General features: G+C 40.3%; 1 protein-coding gene and 1 pseudogene across 8 annotated transcripts in view; one reads left to right on the top strand and one right to left on the bottom strand.

The window, feature by feature from the left end:
- The window catches only part of FNDC3B (fibronectin type III domain containing 3B), a 342,488-nt gene that overhangs the window by 127,523 nt on the left and 192,764 nt on the right, over positions 1 to 22,201 (bottom strand). For all 8 annotated transcript variants that reach the window (XM_027587529.2, XM_027587528.2, XM_027587526.2 and 5 more), the window contains 2 exons: positions 12,803 to 13,046; positions 9,817 to 10,107 (listed from right to left, as the gene is read on the bottom strand). In XM_027587529.2, coding sequence (XP_027443330.1) covers positions 9,817 to 10,107; positions 12,803 to 13,046 — 535 coding nt within the window. The remainder of the gene's footprint in view (positions 1 to 9,816; positions 10,108 to 12,802; positions 13,047 to 22,201) is intronic.
- On the top strand, positions 15,587 to 17,008 carry LOC113918759 (annotated as a pseudogene).

Raw genomic sequence — 22,201 nt, 5'->3', positions numbered from 1 at the left:
CTGCTGGAAAGAATGTCTGTTGGCATTTTGAGCCAGGGGTCCACATATCGTCCTTTAAAAAACAAAAAAAAACAAAAAAAAAAATGAAGTTATTTGGCCTTGTTTGGACTATTTTCACTTTCAGACTGTACTTGGCAGAAAGATGGGTGAATTCCACTGACCTGAGCTCACTTTTAATTTTTTTCATGTTTTCTGGATATTTTTGCCATGCTTAGGATTCATCCACAGCTGCAGACAAGTGAAAACACACAGGATTTATCTGCAGCGACAGACTTGAGAGATGGCGCATTGATGGGAATCCATCTAGAAGCTGCACATTTTCAAGTGCAATGCGGAAAGTGCACGGTGCAGGAGCAAGGAGAAACCCCACAGCCCCGCCTCAACCAGACTCTCTTCCCAGACACCCTGTTCAAGCAAGCCTAGGAGGATATGTGCTCAGGAGATGGAAGAGCGTGCAAGTGAAAGAAGCCATAGGCCATTTGCAAAGTGTGCAAGCCCAGAAAAGCACCAGGGTTATCTCTTATAGGGAGACAAGACCAGAAGATTCCAGAAGAAAATCTGCCTTGACTACCAACATTCCAGACCTTATTAACATTCAGTTCCTCCTTCCAAACAAAGGGGACCACTGTCCCAGGCCCGGCCCAGGTGGATGCAGCCACCCCCTCCCGGAGCCCATGCCATCCAGCAAGAGGAGAAAACTACAAGGCCTCCCAAATGTTCACAATCTCAGGCCTCAAGAGGAAAACACCATCCCCGACTTACTACTGTAATTCTTATCTGCAAGAATGAATGAGCTTTTAAGCTAAGTTTGGGTAAACAGACATTGGAGTCAGATTCTGGTTCCTGAGCAGTGATAGCAAAATATAAAAGAGAAAAAAATGTCGGGGAGGACCAGCTGAGAAGGAATTAGAACACAAAAACGTGATAATAAGGGAAACTACTCAGGCCAGAAGGCAATTTGTGATCTCTGAAGGAGAAAAGCACAAGAATAACGCTTTTGTCACCAGCTTCCAATGTTACAATCAGAAATTATGACTCTATGCGGTGGAATTTCATCTAAAGTATAACTTAATCTTTGGATTGTCAACAATCCCAAAGGTCAAAGGTCAAATGCCAAAAGTATGCTGTATCCTCGTTTTCTTCTGTATTTGGAATTCTTACCATTTTGTCCCAATTCCTTCCCACATGGGACTGAAAGTTCTAGAGGCCTCCACATCAGCTACTACCTATATGTTAGTGACAGAATTGGAATTCTTCCATCAACACTGCATGCTTATCGTTATACCATATACTACAAAAGGAATATGCCTTAACTTAAATCCACTGTTTTAACTGCCTCCCAGGGTCCCTCTATTTTATTGTATTTTTTTCAATTTAAATTCAATTAATTAACATATAACGTATTAGTACTTTCAGAGATAGAGGTCAGTGATGCATCAATCTTATATAATACCCAGTGCTCATTACATCACATGCACTGGGTATTATATAAGATGTCCATTAAGAACTCAGTTAAAAATTGCTTGGACAGCAAAGGAAACAGTCAACAAAACCAAAAGACAACCGATAGAATGGGAGAAGATATTTGCAAATGACATATCAGATAAAGGGCTAGTATCCAAAATCTATAAAGAACTTATCAAACTCAACACCCAAAGAACAAATAATCCAATCAAGAAATGGGATCAGAAGACATGAACAGACACTTCTGCAAAGGAGACCTCCAAATGGCCAACAGATATATAAAAAAGTGCTCAACATCAGTTGGCAGCAGGGAAATCCAAATCAAAACCTTCAATGAGATACCACCTTACACCCATCAGAAAGGCTAAAATTAACAAGTCAGGAAACGACAGGCAACGATGTGGAGAAAGGGGAACCCTCCTACACTGTTGATGGGAATGCAAGCTGGTGCAGCCACTCCGGAAAACAGTATGGAGATTCCTCAAAAAGTTGAAAATAGAGCTACCCTACGACCCAGCAATTGCACTACTGGGTATTTACCCCAAAGATACAAATGTAGTGATCCGACGGGGCACATGCACCCCAATGTTTATAGCAGCAATGTCCACAACAGCCAAACTATGGAAAGAGCCAAGATGTCCATCAACAGATGAATGGATAAAGAAGATGTGGTGTATATATACAATGGAATATTATGCAGCCATCAAAAGGAATGAAATCTTGCCATTTGCAACAATGTGGATGGAACTAGAGGGTACTATGCTAAGTGAAATAAGTCATTCAGAGAAAGACAAGTATCGTATGATCTCACTGATACGAGGAATTTGAGAAACAAGACAGAGGATCATAGGGGAAGGGAAGGGAAAAATGAAACAAGATGAAACCAGAGAGGGAGACAAAACCATAAGACACTCTTAATCTCAGGAAACAAACTGAGGGTTGCTGGAGAGGAGGGCAGTGGGAGGGATGGGGTGGCTGGCTGATGGACATTGGGGAGGGTATGTGCTATGGTGAGCGCTGTGAATTGTGTAAGACTGATGAATCACAGACCTGTACCCCTGAAACAAATAATACATTCTATGTTAATTAAAGAAATCAAAAAAAAAAAATTGCTTGGCACTCAAAGGGCCAGAGGCTCTCAAGCATTACTTGCTTACCCCCCACCGGGAGAGCCTAGGAAAACACACATTGCTGGGCCCCACGCTCCACAGGCTGTTGTTTAGGGCTGGGGCAGATCATGAGCGTACATGAATCTCACAAGCCCCTACATAGTGGTGAAGCTGCGGGTCTCAGACCAAGGAGCCGGGGTCTAGATGAGGGCCTCACCTCTGGGAAAGTCTTGTGGATGCTATCAAGTACTTAGGTTCCCCGCTCCAACCATAGCAGTACCAATTTTATCTGATTTCAGAGAGAGAGAGAGAGAGAGAGAGAGAGAGAGAGAGAGAGAGAGAGTGTGTGTGTGTGTGTGTGTGTGTGTGTGTGTGTGTGTGTGTGTGTGCGTGCGCGCGCGCGCATGAACACTTATGATGGTGGTATGGGAAATAAGGATCTGTATTTAATTGGGATCTATACAAAAGTGTTTGAAAAAGGAGGACCTACTCATGGATAAGATTTTGAAAATCACTGACCCTAATTCACCTGTTCATCTTACTGAAGGAAAACTGAGCCTAGTGAAATGACTTGTGTATCACACAATCCAAAACATATACTACTGTATCTAACAATTCCACTCAAGTTTTAAAATGTACAAGTAATGAGTGAGAAAGACATCCTCACTGCTGGGATAAACCTGCAGATGAGGTAAAGGTCAGCAGGATCAACTGTACACACAACATACCTCTACACATAAAGTGGAGATTGTGAGTTAGCCTGTTTGACGTTCTCTCTCTCTCTCTCTCTCTCTCCCTGTCCCATTCCAGATACAGGCACAGACACACATACCCATAATTAAAGGGATTGCTTAGGTCTTTTTCCTATTATCAGACTGGATCCTCATCAAACTTGTTATTTTTCACTCTGGATTCACATAATCCTTTCCAAAACAGCACTAGTAGGTAACCCTTTTCTCCTTTCTGAGGATGTATGATAATGGAACTACAACTCAGATTGAAAATTGCGGGATTTCAGTTTCCAACCTGTAACTGCTGGGTAACTTCCTTAATGTCATATGCTTTGGTTCTTATTGAGGATAAAAGGGAAGGAATGAAACTTCCCTCTCACTCAGTGACACACACAAGTTCTTTAGTCTCCAAGATGAACTTTTAACTGGGTCTTGGCCACAGAACAGTCTCGAGACCCATCCATTGGGCAATATTCTGCAGATGAGAACAAATTTTTCCAGACCATATGATTCAGCAATTCCTCACTATGGAGTATTCATCCAAAGAAAACAAAAACACTAATTTGAAAAGATACATGCAGCTCTCTGTTCATTGCACCATTATTTATAGTAGCCATGATATGGAATCAACCCAAGTGTTCACTGACAGATGCACTGAAAATAAATGATGTGTACACACACACACACACACACACACACACACACACAGGAATATTACTCAGCCATAAAAAAGAAGGAAATCTTGCCATCTGCAACAACATGGATGTCCCTAGAGGGTACTATGCTAACTGAAATAAGTCAGACAGAGAAAGATAAATAAATACTGTATGATTTTACTTACATGTGGAATCTAAAAAACCCAAACAAATGAACAAATAAAACCAAACAGATACAGAGAAAAGCCTGGTGGTTGCCAGAGAGGAAGGGGATTAGCTGATGGGGGAAACAGGTGAAGGGGATCAAGAAGAACAGACCTCCAGTTACAGAACGAGTTAAGTCACAGGGAGGCAGTGTGCGGCACAGTGACTACAGTCAAGAATACTGTATTGCAAATCTTAAAGTTGCTAGGGAAGTGAATCTCAAAAGTTGTCATCAAAAGAAAAAATTTTTGGTCACTTTGTGTGGTGACAGACAGCGATGAAACTGAGTGTCGGGATCATTTAGCAAAGTATTCACATGTCCGGGAATGCAGGGTGTAGCTGTCAAAGTGTAAGGTGGTCTGAGCAGAAGGAAGACACTTCTGGCTTACAGGGCAGGAGCTGCAGGAGGAGGGCCGGAAGGAAGGAGGAGGGTCACTGCACAGGAGGGTAGAGAGATAAGGGTTTAGAGAAGGGGACGTCCTGGATGAAAGGTGATCCTAAGACGACAGGAGGGAGAGAGCAAAAATATTCAAGTAACAAGGGTAACCGTTACCCTGAGGCGTTAAGAAATGAACTAGGCTACTTTTAATATTTAATAAAGAGAATTAAAATACCTATTTTACAGATGATACAGAGATTCAGGGAATACTAAAAGCAAATAGCTAGCAAGTGACAAAGCCAGATCAATTCTAAGCCAAGTATGCCTTCTAACAAAGTCCCAACCATTCCATGCCTACAACACACCATTAACTCCAGGTAGTACAAAGAAACATGAAGCCGACATTCCTCTGAGGGTACCGCGGGACTCTGTCCTGCCTAAGCTGTTTTCCTGAAGGTGACAGTAAATGAAAGGAGGGGTTGGCTGCAGAGCAGTACCGTTAGGGGTACAGAATTATTCCTAGGAAGAGGAAACAGTGCAACAGCTACATAGGTTCAAATGGAAGACCTGTTCTAGAAAACAAATGAAGAACACAGGATTCATTCCACAAATATTTGCTGTGTACCTACTATATGCCAGAAATAGTTCTAGGAGGTAAAAATGGTGAATTAAAAGTTCCTGTCTCCTATTGGGCACAACTTAGTGAACCACACCTATTATTACCATCCTTAATTTTAGGATAGTAGTTCTGTATCTTGGCTGACATCATTCCCAGTGGAGGACTGATAAAACAAGCAAGCAAGCGTCCATCCATCCGTGAAGCCAGATCAGGTGAAGAGAGTCTCATTTAGTAGATCTGAAAATGAGGTTTAGGAATTTATTTTGGGTTTTTTGTTTCTGAATCCAGAATATTAGTTCATTTCATTTGACCTACTATATTTTATTCAATTCTATTCCTGTTTGTACACTGATTCATCTGCTTATTCTTTCATATTTTCTTATATGTTTAAACAATATCTGATTCACTTGGGGTTTTTTTCTTTTAAAATATTTACAACTGGAAGCTTGCACCTCCTAACACACCTATTTTGCCCATCCCCCTACTCACCTCCCCTCTGGCAACCACCAGTTGGTTCTCTGTATCTACTTTTTGTTTTTAGATTCCACATACAAGTTAAATCATATGGTATTTGTCTTTCTCTGTCTTATTTCACTCAGCATAACGCCCTCTCTAGGTCCATCCATGTTGTTGCAAGTGGCAAGCTCTCATTCCTTTTTATGGCTGAATAATATTCCATTTTATATACATATATCACTCTTCTCTATTTCTCTACCCACACGTCAATCAATGGATATGTGGGTTGCTTCCATATCTTGGCTAATGTAAATAATACTGCAATAAATATAGGGGTACATATCTTTTTGAATTAGTGTTTTTCTTTGGGTAAATAACCCATAGTGAAATCACTGGATCATATGGTCTACTTTTAATTTTTTGAGGAACCTCCATACTGTTTTCCACAGTGGCTGCACCCAGTTACGGTCCCACCCACAGTGCATGAGGGCTCCCTTTTCTCTACATGCTCACCTACACTTGTTATTTCTTGTCTTTTGATACTAGTCATTCTGACGGGTATGAGGTGACGTCTCATGGTTTTGATCTTTATTTCCCTGATGATTAGTAATGATGAGCATCTTTTCATGTGCCTGTATGTCTTCTTTGGAAAAATGTCCATTCAGGTCCTCTGCCCATGTTTTCATTGGATTGTTTTTTTTGGTGTTGAGTTGTAGAAGTTCTTTATATATTTTGGATATTAACCTTTATCGGATGTATCATTTGCAAATGTCTTCTCCTATTCAGTAAACTGCCTTTTCATTTTGTTCTGTTTGCAAAAGCTTTTTGTTTCTGTGTAGTCCCAATCGTTCATTTTTGTTTTTGTTTCTCCTGCCTGAGGAGACATACCCATAAATATGCTGCTAAGGCCCATGTCCAACAGATGATCGCCTATGTCTTCTTTTAAGAGTGTTATGATTTCGGGTCACACATTTAGGTTTTTAATCCATTTTGAGTTTATTTTCGTATAGGGTGTAAGAAAGTGGTCCAGCTTCATTCTTTTGCATGTAGCTATCCAGTTTGCCCAGCGCCATTTATAAAAAAGACTGTCTTTTCCTCATTGTATATTCTCGCCTTCTTTGTCATAGATTAATTGACCATATAACCACGGGTTTATTTCTGCACTATTCTGTTTTACTGATCTATGTATCTATTTTCCTGCCAGTACCAGACTGTTTTGATTGCTATAGCATTGTAGCGTATCTTGAAATCTGGGATGGTGATACATTCAGCTTTGTTGTTCTTTCTCAAGACTGCTCTGGCTATTCAAGGTCTTTTGTGGTTCCACACAAATGTTAGGATCATTTGTTCTAGTTTCTGTGAAAAATGTTATTGGTATTTTAATAGGGATTGCACTGAATCTGTAGATTGCTTTGGAGAGTATGGACATTTTTACAATATTAATTCTTCCAATCTATGAGCATGGAGTATCTTTCCATTTGTTTGTGTCCTCTTCAAATCCTTTCATCAATGTCTTAGTTTTCAGAATACAGGTCTTTTATCTCCTTGGAATGTGGTCATTTCAGATTGGCATGTTTCATTCAGTAACATGCACTTAAGGTGGTTTTATCTCTTTTTATACTTTAGCAGAATTTGAGTAATATTCCATTGTCTGCATAAAGCACAGTTTGTTTACTTACTAGAGAACATCTAGGCTGCTTCCAAGTTTTGGCAATTATGAATACTGCTGCTATAAACACTTGGGTGTAGGTTTTTGTCAGGACCTAAGTTTTTAATTCCTTTGGGAAAATGAATACTTAGTTTTAAAATCCAACATGTAAACCTCTCAGATCCTTACTGAAATGAGGCAGAAAACATAATACTCTGATTCTTTATTTCGTGGCTAAACCATGTGGAGAGTTGCACTTTGAGTGGTTTTGAGGAGGTAAATAATGCAATGAGAAAAGGAGCAATAGACCAAGTTCAGACTAAAGCTGAGATGAAATTTTTTCTAATTTTTCACTGCAAAACACACACTCCTGTAAGAGCATAATGAAAGTGATCTCACTGTTACTATCATCATCATCATGTTTTAACACAATAGCAAAGAGCTTAAGGTGCTCAAAACAATTATACTCTCATTCATTACATAAGAGGCCAAAATGTTTGTAAATATATAGATGTTAGCAAACATTTCAGTATCGATTTCAGTGCAAATCCATATCCTCTCTTACAGCTGTGAGTATATTAAAAAATAGAGCAGCTTATACATTTAGACATGATATAAAATAACTGCACAGATAAAGGTACTTATTTTTGCCATACTTAATCCATAATTACCTTAGTTTTATTAACTTTAACTCTGATTCATCTTATTTTCCTTCCTTTATCTCTTTGCCCCTTAGATCTTAATTCAAATTTATTCTGACTCTATTATATATATACCTATGTCATCTGTCTGAAATCTTTGTTGGTACAAGACAGGGCAAAAATTTTTAGAGAATGAATCAAATAATCAAGGTAGTTCAAACCTCATTAAGCTCTCTGAAGACTGCTACATTCCTTTTCTCTTTTTTTATAAACTAAAATTCTCCTTAGAAAAACTTATTTCTAATTTTTTGTGTGAATTCCCTCTCATGCCCATGGTTAAAAAGTCTAACATTGCTAGTAATCTAATTTTAAACTTAAAGAGTTTGTATTATCAGTTGACTAAAAATTACTTTATATGGCAAAAATAGCAGTATACCTAAAAAACTACTTAGGGGCGCCTGGGTGGCTCAGTCAGTTAAGCAGTTAAGCGTCTGCCTTCGGATCAGGTCACGATCTCAGGGTCCTGGGATTGGGCCCCGCATCGGGCTCCCTGCTCAGCGGGGAGTCTGCTTCTCCCTCTGCCCCTCCCCCTGCTCTTGTTCTCTCTCTCTCTCTCAAATAAATAAATAAAATCTTTTAAAAACTACTTAAAGGCCTCTTAAACTTTGGGTCTCTTCTATATACTTGTTTATGCTTTGTTTGATAAGAATAATGCATAACTGCGTAAAACCTGGAAAAATATAGAAAAGAATAAAGAACAAAATTAAAAGAATCTGTAACACATTTTACTCAGAGAAATTACTGGTCACTTTTTACTGCATCTTACTATTCCTCTTTTTAATGCTACAATTCACTCATAAATAAAACGGGGGGGAATGATGCCAATGGCTGGTTCTACCTCGGTTTCCTCAGCCCCAAAAAGAGTCCGGTCTTCCTGACACAATCAAACATAAACAACCTCCATCTCTGTCATTCACAAACACATTCTCTCACACACACACACAGGCCCTGTTCCTATCCGGATGAGGTCTGATAAAATGGAGTATATTTAACGAGTGCTATAATCACTTCTTATCCTTTCTTTTCTAGTCACTCATGTCTTTATAATATATTTATATTTGTAAACTCACCTAGCTTTTCAAAATGTTACCTTATTCTGCTTCAGTTAAGTCAGACTTCTCTATACGTCTATATCAAAAGCCTGTTTTTAACTCCCGTGGCATCAAAATAGGTGGTTTCTAAATCTCGGCTAAAAGCTTGATTTAAAGCACATATAACATTCTTCCCCCAAATTAACCAATCTATAGCCATAAGACTCATCTAACAAAAAAAACACATGCCCTTTGGAGCTGATGTTTCATGTGCGGTGACCTTATTTCTTCTGTCTCATTCTTAGGCAACGAATACTTTATTCAGAATGCAAAGGTGGCATTAAGCAAGAACTGATACCTAAAACTAAGCAGAAATATATTCCTATTCCACAATGATAAATTTCACTACAGAACCAAGTAATTACATCTGGTTTCCTGAGGTATAATTATTTTCAGAGTTAAACAAGCCCTATACTTCTTAGAAAGACTGTTTTACTTCGGATCTCCTCCCTGCCTGTCTATTTGGAGTGAAACAACAGGAAGTGGGCTAATGTGAAAACCCGCTGGGATACTTGTTACCGAGCTTATGTAAAGCGTCACATGGCACTTGTGACCCAAAGATATTTCTGCCATAAACTATTAATCAAAAAGAGGATACGATATTCTGCTCTTACTCAGAAAATGATCAGAGGGTCTAACCAGTCATTCCTAGTAGAAAGACCAATTGCCATGAAATAACACTGTTATGTACAAGACGTTTCCTTTAGGATGTCCGGCTCCATGGCTCACTCGTTTTGGCAACCACCTCTGCACATTACCTTGCAAATCTGAATCATTCGACTTCGGACTGCTCCTTGCTCGCCGCTCTGTTTTCTTACTCCCTGGCCCGCCCCCGCCGCCTCCTCCACTGCCTCCACCTCCTCCAGCACTGTGGCCCTTCCCGTAGCCGTTGTACACGGGTGTGCAGTTGCTTTTGTAGATAGAAGATGGGGGACTGTTGAGGCGGTTCTGGCGGTCAATCTGGCGGTCTTTCAGTTTTTTGTGTGGAGGCTTGCTGTACTGGTCTTCCCGGGTAATGTAGCTTGACATTCCATAGAGTGGTATGATTTCTGAAATGGAGGATTATGACAAATGCAAGCTCAGTCTACATTTTTTTTGTTTTGTTTTGTTTTGTTTTAGATTTTATTTACTTGAGAGAGTGTGAGCACAAGCAGGGGCGAGTGGCAGGCAGAGGCTTCCTGAGGAGCAGGAAGCCCGACGCAGGACTCGATCCCAGGACCCTGAGATCATGACCTGAGCCGAAGGCAGATGCGATGCTTAACTGACTGAGCCACCCAGGCGACCCCTACTATGTAGATTTTTAAGTGGCTCAAAAAAAAAAAAAAGGGAGCCTACAAAACAATTTCAGATCTTAGGGGAAAACATTTTAAATTAAAAATGTTAACTCAATTCAAAATTCTATTTAGGCAGTAATAAAAATGAAATATATAAACACAGATTGGGTCCTTAAATGTTTATAAGAAGAAAGGGCCCCACATACATAGAGTGACCAACGAAATTAGCATTCCAAACTGAATACTTCTGAGAGTGAAAAGGTAGCATTCCTAATCATGTCTCTGGAGAAGAGACCTAAACCAGGACTGTTTTAAGCATACCAGGAACATACAGTCACCCTATATCACATAACTGACATTTCAACTGATCAACGGTAAAGCTCCACTTTTCTTTTCTTTCTGTTCACATAGCTTAGGGAAGATCTTTAAAAAGCGTATCTTCACAAGGTAACCAAATTGCACTAAAGAATGTGAAAACACAAATGCAATCAGATTCAAAGAGGCTATGCCCAGGGCGCCTGGGTGGCTCAGTTGGTTAAGCGTCAGACTCTTGATTTCCGCTCAAGTCATGATCTCAGGGTCGTGAGATCAAGCCCCACATCAGGCTCCCCACTCAGCAGGGAGTCTGCTTGAGATTCTTCCCCTCTGCCCCTTCCCCCACTCATGCTCCCTCTCTCTCTCCTTCTAAGAGCCTATGCCCAATGAAATCATATCGAAATATACAAAAGGGATAGTAAATGTTTTAAATATCACAATGTGTTACACTTGAGATTTAAGATATTCACCATGGACACTAACATAATAATCTTTTAAAACATGTTGAAACTTTACTCCTCTGGTGTGGGAAATTAAATGTTTGTTTTTAGATATGTACATTGAGAAGTAAAGTAAGGGAATATAGAAAGGGCTTTTTATCTATAAAGCAAAAGGATTTTGTTTTTTGCTTTAATTTTGAAATCAATGAGGCACTTTCATTTGTACATTATTGTGCCGTGTTATTGTAATGAAATTAAACCAAAATACCCTATGAAATGAAGACACTGTTTTTTAATTCTAATGACCATTTAAATCATACTGCTGTCTAAAATTTCAGAGGACATCATTTACGAAACGGTAACTATGTGGCATTCTACTAACACACTGCTGACATAAGGCAAGTCACACACTCTTCATCAAGCAATTAGACAGTGACGAAGGCTTTTTGGTCATTAAGCTCAGACCAAATCAGAAAACTCTTGACAATACTCAAATATTTAATGTACATCGTGTCAAAGCACTGAATACTTTCTTAAAAATGACAGTTAATTATTTTTTTCAGATTTTATCCAAATGTTTTCATGGCATCTCCTCACTACGTTTTAAGGTGTTAGTCACTAGGCAGGAAGATTATATTAATACAAAGTTATTGATGCCATCATTCTCCATAACCCGCTTTTTGAATTTTATATTAAATTTCTTTCTAACTACTTAAGAAACAAAAAACCAAAACAACAAAATCAAATTCTATCCCTAAGTTGGAATAGGATATTCCACTTAAAATAACCATCTCAAATTTTTCTTCTGTCAAGAAAACAATTACAATGTGAGATAAACATACAGGGAAAAAATATATATATACACATACATAACTGAAAAGAGAAAGTGATAAGTTGCTATGGTGTAGCAGCAATTCTCGTATTTGAACCAATATAAAAAATGTCTGAAGTGATAAAAATGCTTCAATTCATAGAAGAAAATCACTTTGCAAAGCCTTAGATGTCTTAGACGTTAAAGTCTGACTTTTTACCTTCACTTATCTGGTTTGTTAGTATCCATTTTGATATAAAAAGGCTTTTGACTAAACCAATACCAAACCCAAAACTAGAAAGACACAATGTCTGGGACTCTTTCATGTCAAGGTGAGTATTTGGCTAACCACCGGTGAAACTCGTTAAAGTAAAAACAGGCTTCAGGAGGACCATATCGAGGGGATTCTGAGTTCTACCAAGATTGCAGCACAGAGCATCTGAGAAACTGAAGGATTACTGAGACCTAAGAGTCTTCTATCACTGGAAATTGGGCACAGAACACTTAAATTTTCCTTCTACTGCTAGACCATACGGTTGCCTAGGCAACAATGTGTCACAGTTCCACCTCAGGCCACTATCACATAAAAATATGTGAATGGGACACAGGAACACATGATACATCACTTATTTCTTACTACAGTAAGAAGTGGCTATCTCACTCCCTTCTCTTTGTGCGCTGGGTGGAACAGGTGGCAGAATCTTGGAAAACTCACAAAGGAATCTTTGCAAGACACGCTTTGAGAAAAAGGAAGCTAGGAATTTCTCTTGAGCTTTTTACAGCAGGTGGATCCCCTTCTACCAGGCTCATTATAGGAGAAACAAAGGGCTCTCTGGTTCTCCTAAGCTACTTCCGAGTTGTAACCAGTTTCCACAGCTCCCAATGCCAGCAATACTTCACTCACCTTGCTCGCCGTATATTGTAGGGGGAATATGGTGCTGAGGAAAAAACTGAGGCGGCATATCTCCAGGTCCAGTAACAGGTGGGTAGTAAGCCGTGTGTGAGTTATGAATAAAATGGGGGTGGTGAGTCAGGTAGGGGGGTAGGTGGTGGGTTGGAGACATGGCTGAGGGGTAGCTTGGGGGGTAACACTCAGGAGACTGGGGTGTGACCACCACCCGGCGGACTCCAGTATTGTCTTCAATCACCTAAAGGAAACAGCAGAAAGAAAGAGTGTCGTATGTATTATCAAGAAACATCCTGTGAACATATATAGTATTTAATTATTCCCTTAATTTTCTCTCGTCCTGGAAAAAAAAAATTAGTGCATGTTGAATTCTGGTTCTCTAATTCTACCAGTTTTTAAATGAGTTTTAGAAATAATAATGTTTAACAATTAAAATTTATGAAAATAAACTTTTCATCAACCATTTGATTCTGATTACACTAAACTTTTTGGAGAGACCAACAGCTTGATAATAAATCTCGTTTGTCTCAAAATTTTCCAAGAAGACTTGGAAGAAGACTTCTGAAGACTTCATCCAAGGCAAGTGGATTTAATGTGTGATTCAGTTGATTTGAGGAATGATAATAACTAATGGTTCAGTGGTTTTCCAGAAAGAAGAGATTTCTGAGTAACATAAACGTGCTTCACAGGGCAGAGCTTTCCAGATCGGCCTGATGGCTTTCGACCCATTCCTGCTTTAGCATGACTGTTGCGTTAATACAAGGACTTTAGGAAACAAAAGCACATTAACTTCAGAGGCCAGAGGCGTACCAAATGTTCATTAAGTCTGGGACTAAGGATGCAGACGAAATGAGGGGATTCCAACCAATAAAAAACTCAATACCCAATCAAGATGGACCCCTTTGCTCCCAAGACGTCCTGGCGATGTAATGGGTGTTATGAAGGGAGACACTAGGATGGGGGACCTGCTATGGGCAGAGGGAGCCCATCAACACTCTATCCACACCCCCAAGAAAGGTAGCTAAGGAAGTACAGTAACAAGTTTACTGCCTCTCTGGCCAATTCCATGCAACCTGCTCTCAAAACAAAGGCTTTTGTTTGAGATGCAAGATAAGAAATAATACAACAGATACCATAATCAAGAGGGAAAGCTGAGGCGTGCAGAGAACAAGAGCAGGGAAAGGCAGAAGAGGCCGATGGGTCAGGGCCTAAGAGTAAACCCAGACGCCAAACAGACCATCTGGCTCAATGAAGTATTTAAGACAATCAGGCACACACTGGTAGGAAGCTTGCTTAAAAAAAATTTTTAAAAGCACCACCACCACCAAAAAACACTGAAAATTAAGCTTGTATATTGAAATGGATTTCTCATTACACCTCAGGAGGCTGATTATGGGCCAAAATAAAATGACTTAATCATGTCTAAAACATTCTAATAAAAAAATTATAATAAGCTTTGTTTTTTTAAAATACCGTTTGATACAAAATGTCAAGTGTATCACTGTTAGTCTATACGTGAGTGTACAAGATAGGTCTCATTTGAATTAATAGCCATTCATCTTTATGTTAAGAAAACAAAAATTGTTATGTTTATTAATGAACCAATTAACATAATAGTTTCAGAATTAACCACTATGTTAACAGTTCATTAAGAAAACAATACTAACTCCTTAAAATGAAGATTCTGAGTCATACTCCCTACAAAAGCTCAAGATGTGGCTTTTTATGCATTCTTTAATAAATGTAATCTCTTCTGGGTTTTGGCAAGCTAATCACATTAACGTCCTTTATGAAGGCACAGCTGTCAATTGAAGGCAGATGTGAAATGATGCCTAAACTATGACGTCGGAAATTCTAATGCATGTGCTAGCATCTTCTATATCATCTAAAATGCAGAGTGAGAAAAGGACATTTGGTAGCACACTTCGTACAATTTTTGTATCCATACAGATTTTTCTTACTATCTGATAAAAACATGCATTATTCTATAGTGTCTTCTCTCTCCCCCACTCTGCCATTGGCTAGTTAGAAAAAAGTAAGGTATGTTCCAGATGTTCTTCTTTCACGGAACCTTCGATTCAATCCTGTGCTAGACACTGGAAGGTCCACGGAAGCAAAGGCTTTTGTTTTCTTGAAACTTGCAATCTTCATTATTATAAAACTTCCAGTGGTCAACCAGCCACACAGACCCAGCCAATGCAGTAAAACAAGAACAGGACCCTCACTAAATATGAAGAACTCTGGGCTTATAAACAGGAGAAGTTATAGCGAGAAGAAATTACTTTCATTTCATCGTAATTTCTGACTTGTTAAAACAACAAAGCACTTAAAAAACGAGGTGAACAAAAAACACTAACAAAGATAAGAATTCTACTAGGGAAAAAAAACACAAAAATATAGGAGATACACAACTAATATATTAGCTTTTTACCATTATATTTTGTAAGAGTATTGCCACTAATTTGAAAAATTAATAAATCTGATGTATGAATTACCCTTTACAAAAAAACAGGTTTCCGGTCAGAAAACCAAGTAGCTCTTTGACACCACAAATTACCTACATATATGAAAATTGTTTGACAGCCCCATTTTTAATTATCTTAAATTATTCCGTGGTATTTGTGTAAGACATCTATTTACATGTACATGAGTAATGGGACCCTTTCAGAAAACTACTGCCTTACCAGTCAAGGCCTACCTCACCATCAAAAATATTTTAAGAAATGAAATATTAGCTTTTTCGCAACGGGTTTGCCGCCAGAACACAGGTGTCGTGAAAACCACCGCTCAACCTAAACCAAAATGGGAGAGGAAAAGACTCACATCAACATCGTCGTCATCGGACACGTAGATTCGGGCAAGTCTACCACTACTGGTCATCTGATCTACAAATGTGGTGGGACGACAACAGAACTATCGAAAAATTTGAGAAGGAGGCTGCTGAGATGGGAAAGGGCTCCTTCAAGTATGCCTGGGTCTTGGATAAACTGAAAGCTGAACGTGAATGTGGTATCACCATTGATATCTCCCTGTGGAAATTCGAGACCGGCAAGTATTACGTGACCATCATTGATGCCCCAGGACACAGAGACTTTATCAAAAACATGATTACAGGCACATCTCAGGCTGACTGTGCTGTCCTGATTGTTGCTGCTGGTGTTGGGTGAATTTGAAGCTGGTATCTCCAAGAATGGGCAGACCCATGAGCATGCCCTTCTGGCTTACACACTGGGTAGAAAACCACTAATTGTTGGTGTTAACAAGATGGATTCCACTGAGCCACCCTACAGCCAGAAGAGATACGAGGAAATCGTTAAGGAAGTCAGCACCTACATTAAGAAAATCGGCTACAACCCTGACACAGTAGCATTTGTGCCAATTTCTGGTTGGAACGGTGACAACATGCTGGAGCCAAGTGCTAACATGCCGTGGTTCAAGGGATGGAAAGTCACCCGTAAAGATGGGAATGCCAGTGGAACCACACTGCTTGAAGCTCTGGATCGCATCCTGCCACCAACTCGTCCAACTGACAAGCCCTTGCGTCTGCCTCTCCAGGACGTCTACAAAATTGGTGGTATTGGTACTGTCCCTGTGGGCCGAGTCGAGACTGGTGTTCTCAAACCTGGGATGGTTTAAGCAAAGGTGGTCACCTTTGCTCCAGTCAATGTTACAACTGAAGTAAAGTCTGTTGAAATGCACCATGAAGCTTTGAGTGAGGCTCTTCCTGGGGACAATGTGGGCTTCAATGTCAAAAACGTATCTGTCAAAGATGTTCGTCGTGGCAATGTGGCTGGTGACAGCAAAACTGACCCACCAATGGAAGCAGCTGGCTTCACGGCTCAGGTGATTATCCTGAACCATCCAGGCCAAATCAGTGCTGGATATGCACCTGTGCTGGATTGTCACACGGCTCACATTGCTTGCAAGTTTGCTGGGCTGAAGGAGAAAATAGATCGTCGATCTGGAAAAAAGCTGGAAGATGGTCCCAAGTTCTTGAAATCTGGTGATGCTGCCATTGTTGATATGGTTCCTGGCAAGCCTATGTGTGTTGAGAGCTTCTCTGACTCTCCTCCTCTGGGCCGTTTTGCTGTTCGTGACATGAGACAGACGGTTGCTGTGGGTGTCATCAAAGCAGTGGACAAGACGGCAGCTGGAGCTGGCAAGGTCACCGAGTCTGCCCAGGAAGCTCAGAAGGCTAAATGAATAGTATCCCCAATACCTGCCACCCCAGTCTTCATCAGTGGTGGAAGAACGGTGGAAGAACTGTTTGTGTCAATTGGCCATTTAAGTTTAATAGTAAAAGACTGGTTAATGATAACAATGCATCGTAAAACCTTCAGAAGGAAAGGAGAATGTTTTGTGGACCATGTTTTTTTTGTGTGTGTGTGTGGCAGTTTTAAGTTATTAGTTTTTAAAATCAGTACTTTTTAATGGAAACAACTTGACCAAAAATCTATCACAGAATTTTGAGACCCATTAAAACAAAAGTTTAATGAGAAAAAAAAAGAAAAAAAGAAATGAAATATTAATTCTGAAATAATCAGAAACAAAAATAAAAAAATATGCTATTGCGTTCATTGTTCTTCCGTAACACAAACTGCAATACAGTTATCAAATGCAGTTTCGATCTACGTCTAAGGAAATTATGCCTATGTTCCCCCAAAGAATAAGAAGTCCAAGGAACAATAAAAATGCACAAACTAATAAGTAACACAGGAAATCATGGTAATAGGACTCTCTGTTTAAAAATTTGGTTCACAGGGGTGCCTGGGGGTAAGTCAGTTAAGCATCTGCCTTGGCTCAGGTCAAGATCTCAGGGTCCTGGGATGGAGCCCCATGTCGGGCTCTCTACTCATCAGGGAGTCTGCTTCTCCCTCTCCCTCCACCCTCCCTGCCCCCTTGCTCATGTGCTCTCTCTCTCTCTCTCAAATAAATAAAATCTTAAAATAAAAAAGGTTCACAAAGAAATATTACTAGAGAAGAATTCAGACATTTGAAAGAGTTCAGGTCCAAAAATCCTGAGGCAATAAAATGTGCCTTCACAAGTGACCACTGAGATTCGTCTGCTTTTGGGATGAATAAAATTGTGACGACGTCCAGAGGCAGACAAATCACCTGCATTCAATTCAACAATTATTTCCTAACACATACTATGAACTAAGCACTGGATATTCAAAAGTGAGAAAAAAAATAGGTAGGATTCATCTAATGTTCTTATTCATCTAAGAATAATATAATGAGAAACATCAAACTAACTTCCGGTAAGTGCTCTTCAAAAATCAGAACATAGTATTGTTTTTTCAAAAATCACAACTATTCTTCATCTAGATTTTCTTTCTAGCTCTGTGACTCTACAGTCACTCACATATCTTTTCCAGAGAAGCACAGACCCTTGGAAAAGATCACTGTACTAGTTTCTCAGACAGTCACCCATTATGGGCTGAATTGTGTGCACCCCCCCACCTCCCCCCCTTCACCAATTCATATATTGAAGTCCTAACTCCCCAGTAGCTCAGCATGTGACTATTCGGAGACAGGGACTTTAAAGAGGTAACTAAGGTAAAATGAGGTTCTGTGGCTGGGCCCTAATCCAATATGACTGATTGCTTAAGAGGAGCAAATTAGGACAGACACGCAGAGGGAAGACCATGTGAGAACGCCAAGGGAAGAGGGAAGATGGCCACCTACCAGCCAAGGAGGGAAGCCTTAGAAGAAACCAAATTTGTAGCCTCCAGAATTGTGAGGAAATAATTTCTGTTGTTTAAGCCATCCAGTCTCGGATGTTACAGTAGCCCTAGCAAATTAACACCCCACCTATCAGAGCCTGATGGCAAACATGAGCTGGCTTGATTTTTGACCACGTCATTTATTCTGCTCAATAAACATTCACTGAGAAACTTCTACGTGCCTAGTATTCTTGCTAATCGGTGGTCTAGACACAAGGATGAGAGGCTGGAAAACAAGGTGTTCACAACAGGGAGAATCTCTGTCCTACTTGCACACATCACCTGGGGGCAGGAACGAGAGGGCGTGGTCAGGGACACAGCACCGGGAGAGAGAAGAGAATCGCACAGCCAGCCCCTGTGTCTGCCAGCTGCTGGACCTGGGGTATTCCCCCTACCTTCCGTAATGCCTACGCAGTTGGATGGTAGCATCCCTGTTGCACATGAAGAAACCGAGGCATGGCATGAGTAAAATGTACAACTAGTTCAGCTGCAGAACCCGATTCGCATTCTGGTCTGTACTCCAAAGTGTTCATTATGCGGAGAATTACACAGAAGTTAGGAATGCTGAGAAATAAATACGTAAATAATGAACCACAGGAAACAGAATAGGTGGGTTATCAAGAGATGTGAAAGGATTCATGACAAACCAGTATTTACTGACTACTTGCTGCTCCGCTTCAATACCATCTGAAATAAGGCAACACACGTTAAGGTCCTAGAACAGTAATGGATATGTGAAAGAAAAATCTTACCTAGCCATTACTACTATTTAGATTAACACCTCATTAAATCCTCGCAACAATCCTGTGAGGTATATCGTTATGCCCATTTTAGAGATTAAGAGGAATGAAGCTCAGGAATGTTCCGTGAACTGGCCCAAGGTCAGAGAGCAATGAGAGGGAACAATTTTGAGTCCCAAGAACTAAAACAGATCTCTTAATAACACTTATATTTTGAGTGTCCTTTCTCGTAGCTAACAGAGAAGGAAGGTAGTTCCCCTTACTGAAATAAAACGCTCCACAGGAAATCTGAGAGTGAGAGAGAGAAGACTGAGAATCTCCAGCAGACTCCCTGCTGAGCTCGGAGTCTGACACGAGGCTCTATCTCACGACCCTGAGATCATGACCGGAGCCATCGGGGGCACCCCTCCATTGGAAATTTTAATTAACTCCTCAGTTCCTACAACTCTCTCCCTTCTACTTCTGGGTTGCAAGTGACAACAATCAAAAGAGGAGCTTAAATGGTAGGTAACAAAAGAGAAATTTTTAAAAGGCTGTTCCAGATGGCCAAGGATGATCCAGGAAGCGGGCAGAGCAGAATGTGCATGGACACACATGAACCCACACGCATTCAGGCAGCGTGTGAGGCCGGGCGGCCAGCTTGCTGCAGTGGCAAGAACACTCACTGGGCTGCCTGCACACGGGAAACTGGGACCAAATAAGTCTGTGAAAATCAGGCTCCAGCTCAGTTCCTAACTGCTGCCAACATACTTGAAATGGGCTCCCAGGCCATTCCAGGAAGGGAAGAAGTCTCCACTAAAACTAAGCATGCAAGCAGTGAACAAGGCCAGGCAATACAAAACACTTGCGTGGACAGAGGAATGAGCAGGCCAACAGTCCAGGCTTCTCCCAGCCAGACTGGTGCCCCCTGCCCCCCCCACCCCCAGCACCTCCGTGCTGTAGCAGAGGTTACAGATCTCTCTTGCACCCACTCCAAGTCCCCCAAGGGAACCTGGACACACAGGAGGATTTTGATAAATGCTGGCCAAGTGAACAAATAAATGGAAGAGCAAGAGGGAGGGAAGAAGGGAGGAGGGAAGGAAGGAAGGGTTTCTCTGCTTAGATTTGATGTCCACCAAGACTTATTTACAAATTCATTATCAAATATTCTCCCTTAATTCAGGTAAGTACATCCTATTCTAAAATTTCACTTAATCAAAACCCAGACTTGTCATTCCTGACCCTCTTATTTTACATTAAATGTGATTTTACCAAAAGAAAGACACGGAAAAATATACATTTCCAATGCAAGTTCTACTTCAATCCCAAATGCGGCTGAGGAATTTTATTCCTTATCACCCAGGAGTACAAATGCATTAGCTCCCACATTTCCTTCTTGCACTAACTCTTCACTCTGCATTTTCTAATAGAGTGAACAGCATAAAAGAGTAAAAGCAAGTCTGTTCTTCACGGAAGGCAGAGATTTGAAACCTGAAGACCACCCTTCCCCCAGCCTGTCCCCTTCTTGGTATCCTGGAGGAAACTCCCACAACCATCCCCCAAGTCCACTGGAAGAAAGTGAAAAGTGGCAGAAAGGAATATTCAAAGAGCAACCCAAGAGTTATAGGAGCAAGCAGTCATTCTATTTTATAGCTGAAGTTAAGTTACTGGACTTAGAAATGGTGGCAGAATTGAATGTATTTCCCAAACCTCTTGACTTACTTCTTCCTGTCTTTACAAATGTAATGATTACAGCTGTGGTTGGAAACATCAAACACTACTTCTCATTTTCACTACTCTTCCTATCCGTAATGGCTAACACTGATGAAATATTATTTGCTCTTTCCAACGTTCCATCATCATTAATGTTTTAGACAGTAAACCTTCCAGGTTGAGGACCAACTACTTTTGCCACTCAGCATGGCTAGTTTTGTAGCCAAAAGGAAAAATAAATCATTGGTGATGTTTCTGGGTTGCTTCTAAAAACCCTTTCAATGATAGCATAAGATCATTCTGCAGAGTAGCTACAGATTGATAATAAATACCCTCCCCTGAATCAAGAAACAAAAGTTCCAATTACTTTTCTCAGCTTTTGGCAATGGTTAAATAAACCACCCATTTCATTTGCTTTATCAATAACTTGTATCAATAACTAAACCTAGAGTTTTAAGTGATAAGGTGATACATGAACAAACAAAAATTCCCCAAACATTCGTACCTACACACTCCTTACATCTGGAAACCTTAAGTTTTCCACTGGTGCTTAATTCTTAACCCACATGCCAGCCCCAGGCAATGGCTATGTACAGACTAAGCAGAAAATGGCTGGATCCAGATACAAATCTGAGGTTGCTGGCAGCGGGGGGGGGGGGGGGGGTCACAATTACTTTTTTACGTTTATTTTTTTAATTTTTTAAGGATCTTTAAATTTTAATTCAATTAATTAACATATAATGTATTATTAGTTTCAGAGGTAGTGTTCAGTGATTAAATCAGTCTTATATAATATCCAGGGCTCATGACATCATGTGCCTTCCTTAATGCCCCTCCCCCAGTTATGCCATTCCCCCACCTCCCTCCCCCTTCCAGCAATTCTCAGTTTGTTTCCTATGATTAAGGGTCTCTTATGGTTTGTCTCCCTCTCTGATTTCGTCTTGTTTTATTTTTCCCTCTCTGGGGATCATAGTTATGTGGCATTTGTCTTCAGTGCTTCTGGGCATGACTCTGACACACAGGCTTGCTCCAGAGACAATGACCAGTATAAGGAGATAAGGAGATAACCTCATAAACAGTAATCGCTCCTCTGTTGGCCTCATATATGCCAACGCTTTTATACACACAGAAATAAGCCAAGCTACTCACACTTACGTAACTCTTGAACCTGGAAAAAACACAACGAAGCCACATATAAATAAAATCAACATTTAGTGCTTTACTAAACACACCTAGCT

The sequence above is a fragment of the Zalophus californianus genome, chromosome 1 (genome assembly GCF_009762305.2).
Source record: "Zalophus californianus isolate mZalCal1 chromosome 1, mZalCal1.pri.v2, whole genome shotgun sequence".
Classification (NCBI taxonomy): Eukaryota; Metazoa; Chordata; class Mammalia; order Carnivora; family Otariidae; genus Zalophus; species Zalophus californianus.
This window is presented reverse-complemented; position numbering and strand designations above follow the sequence as displayed.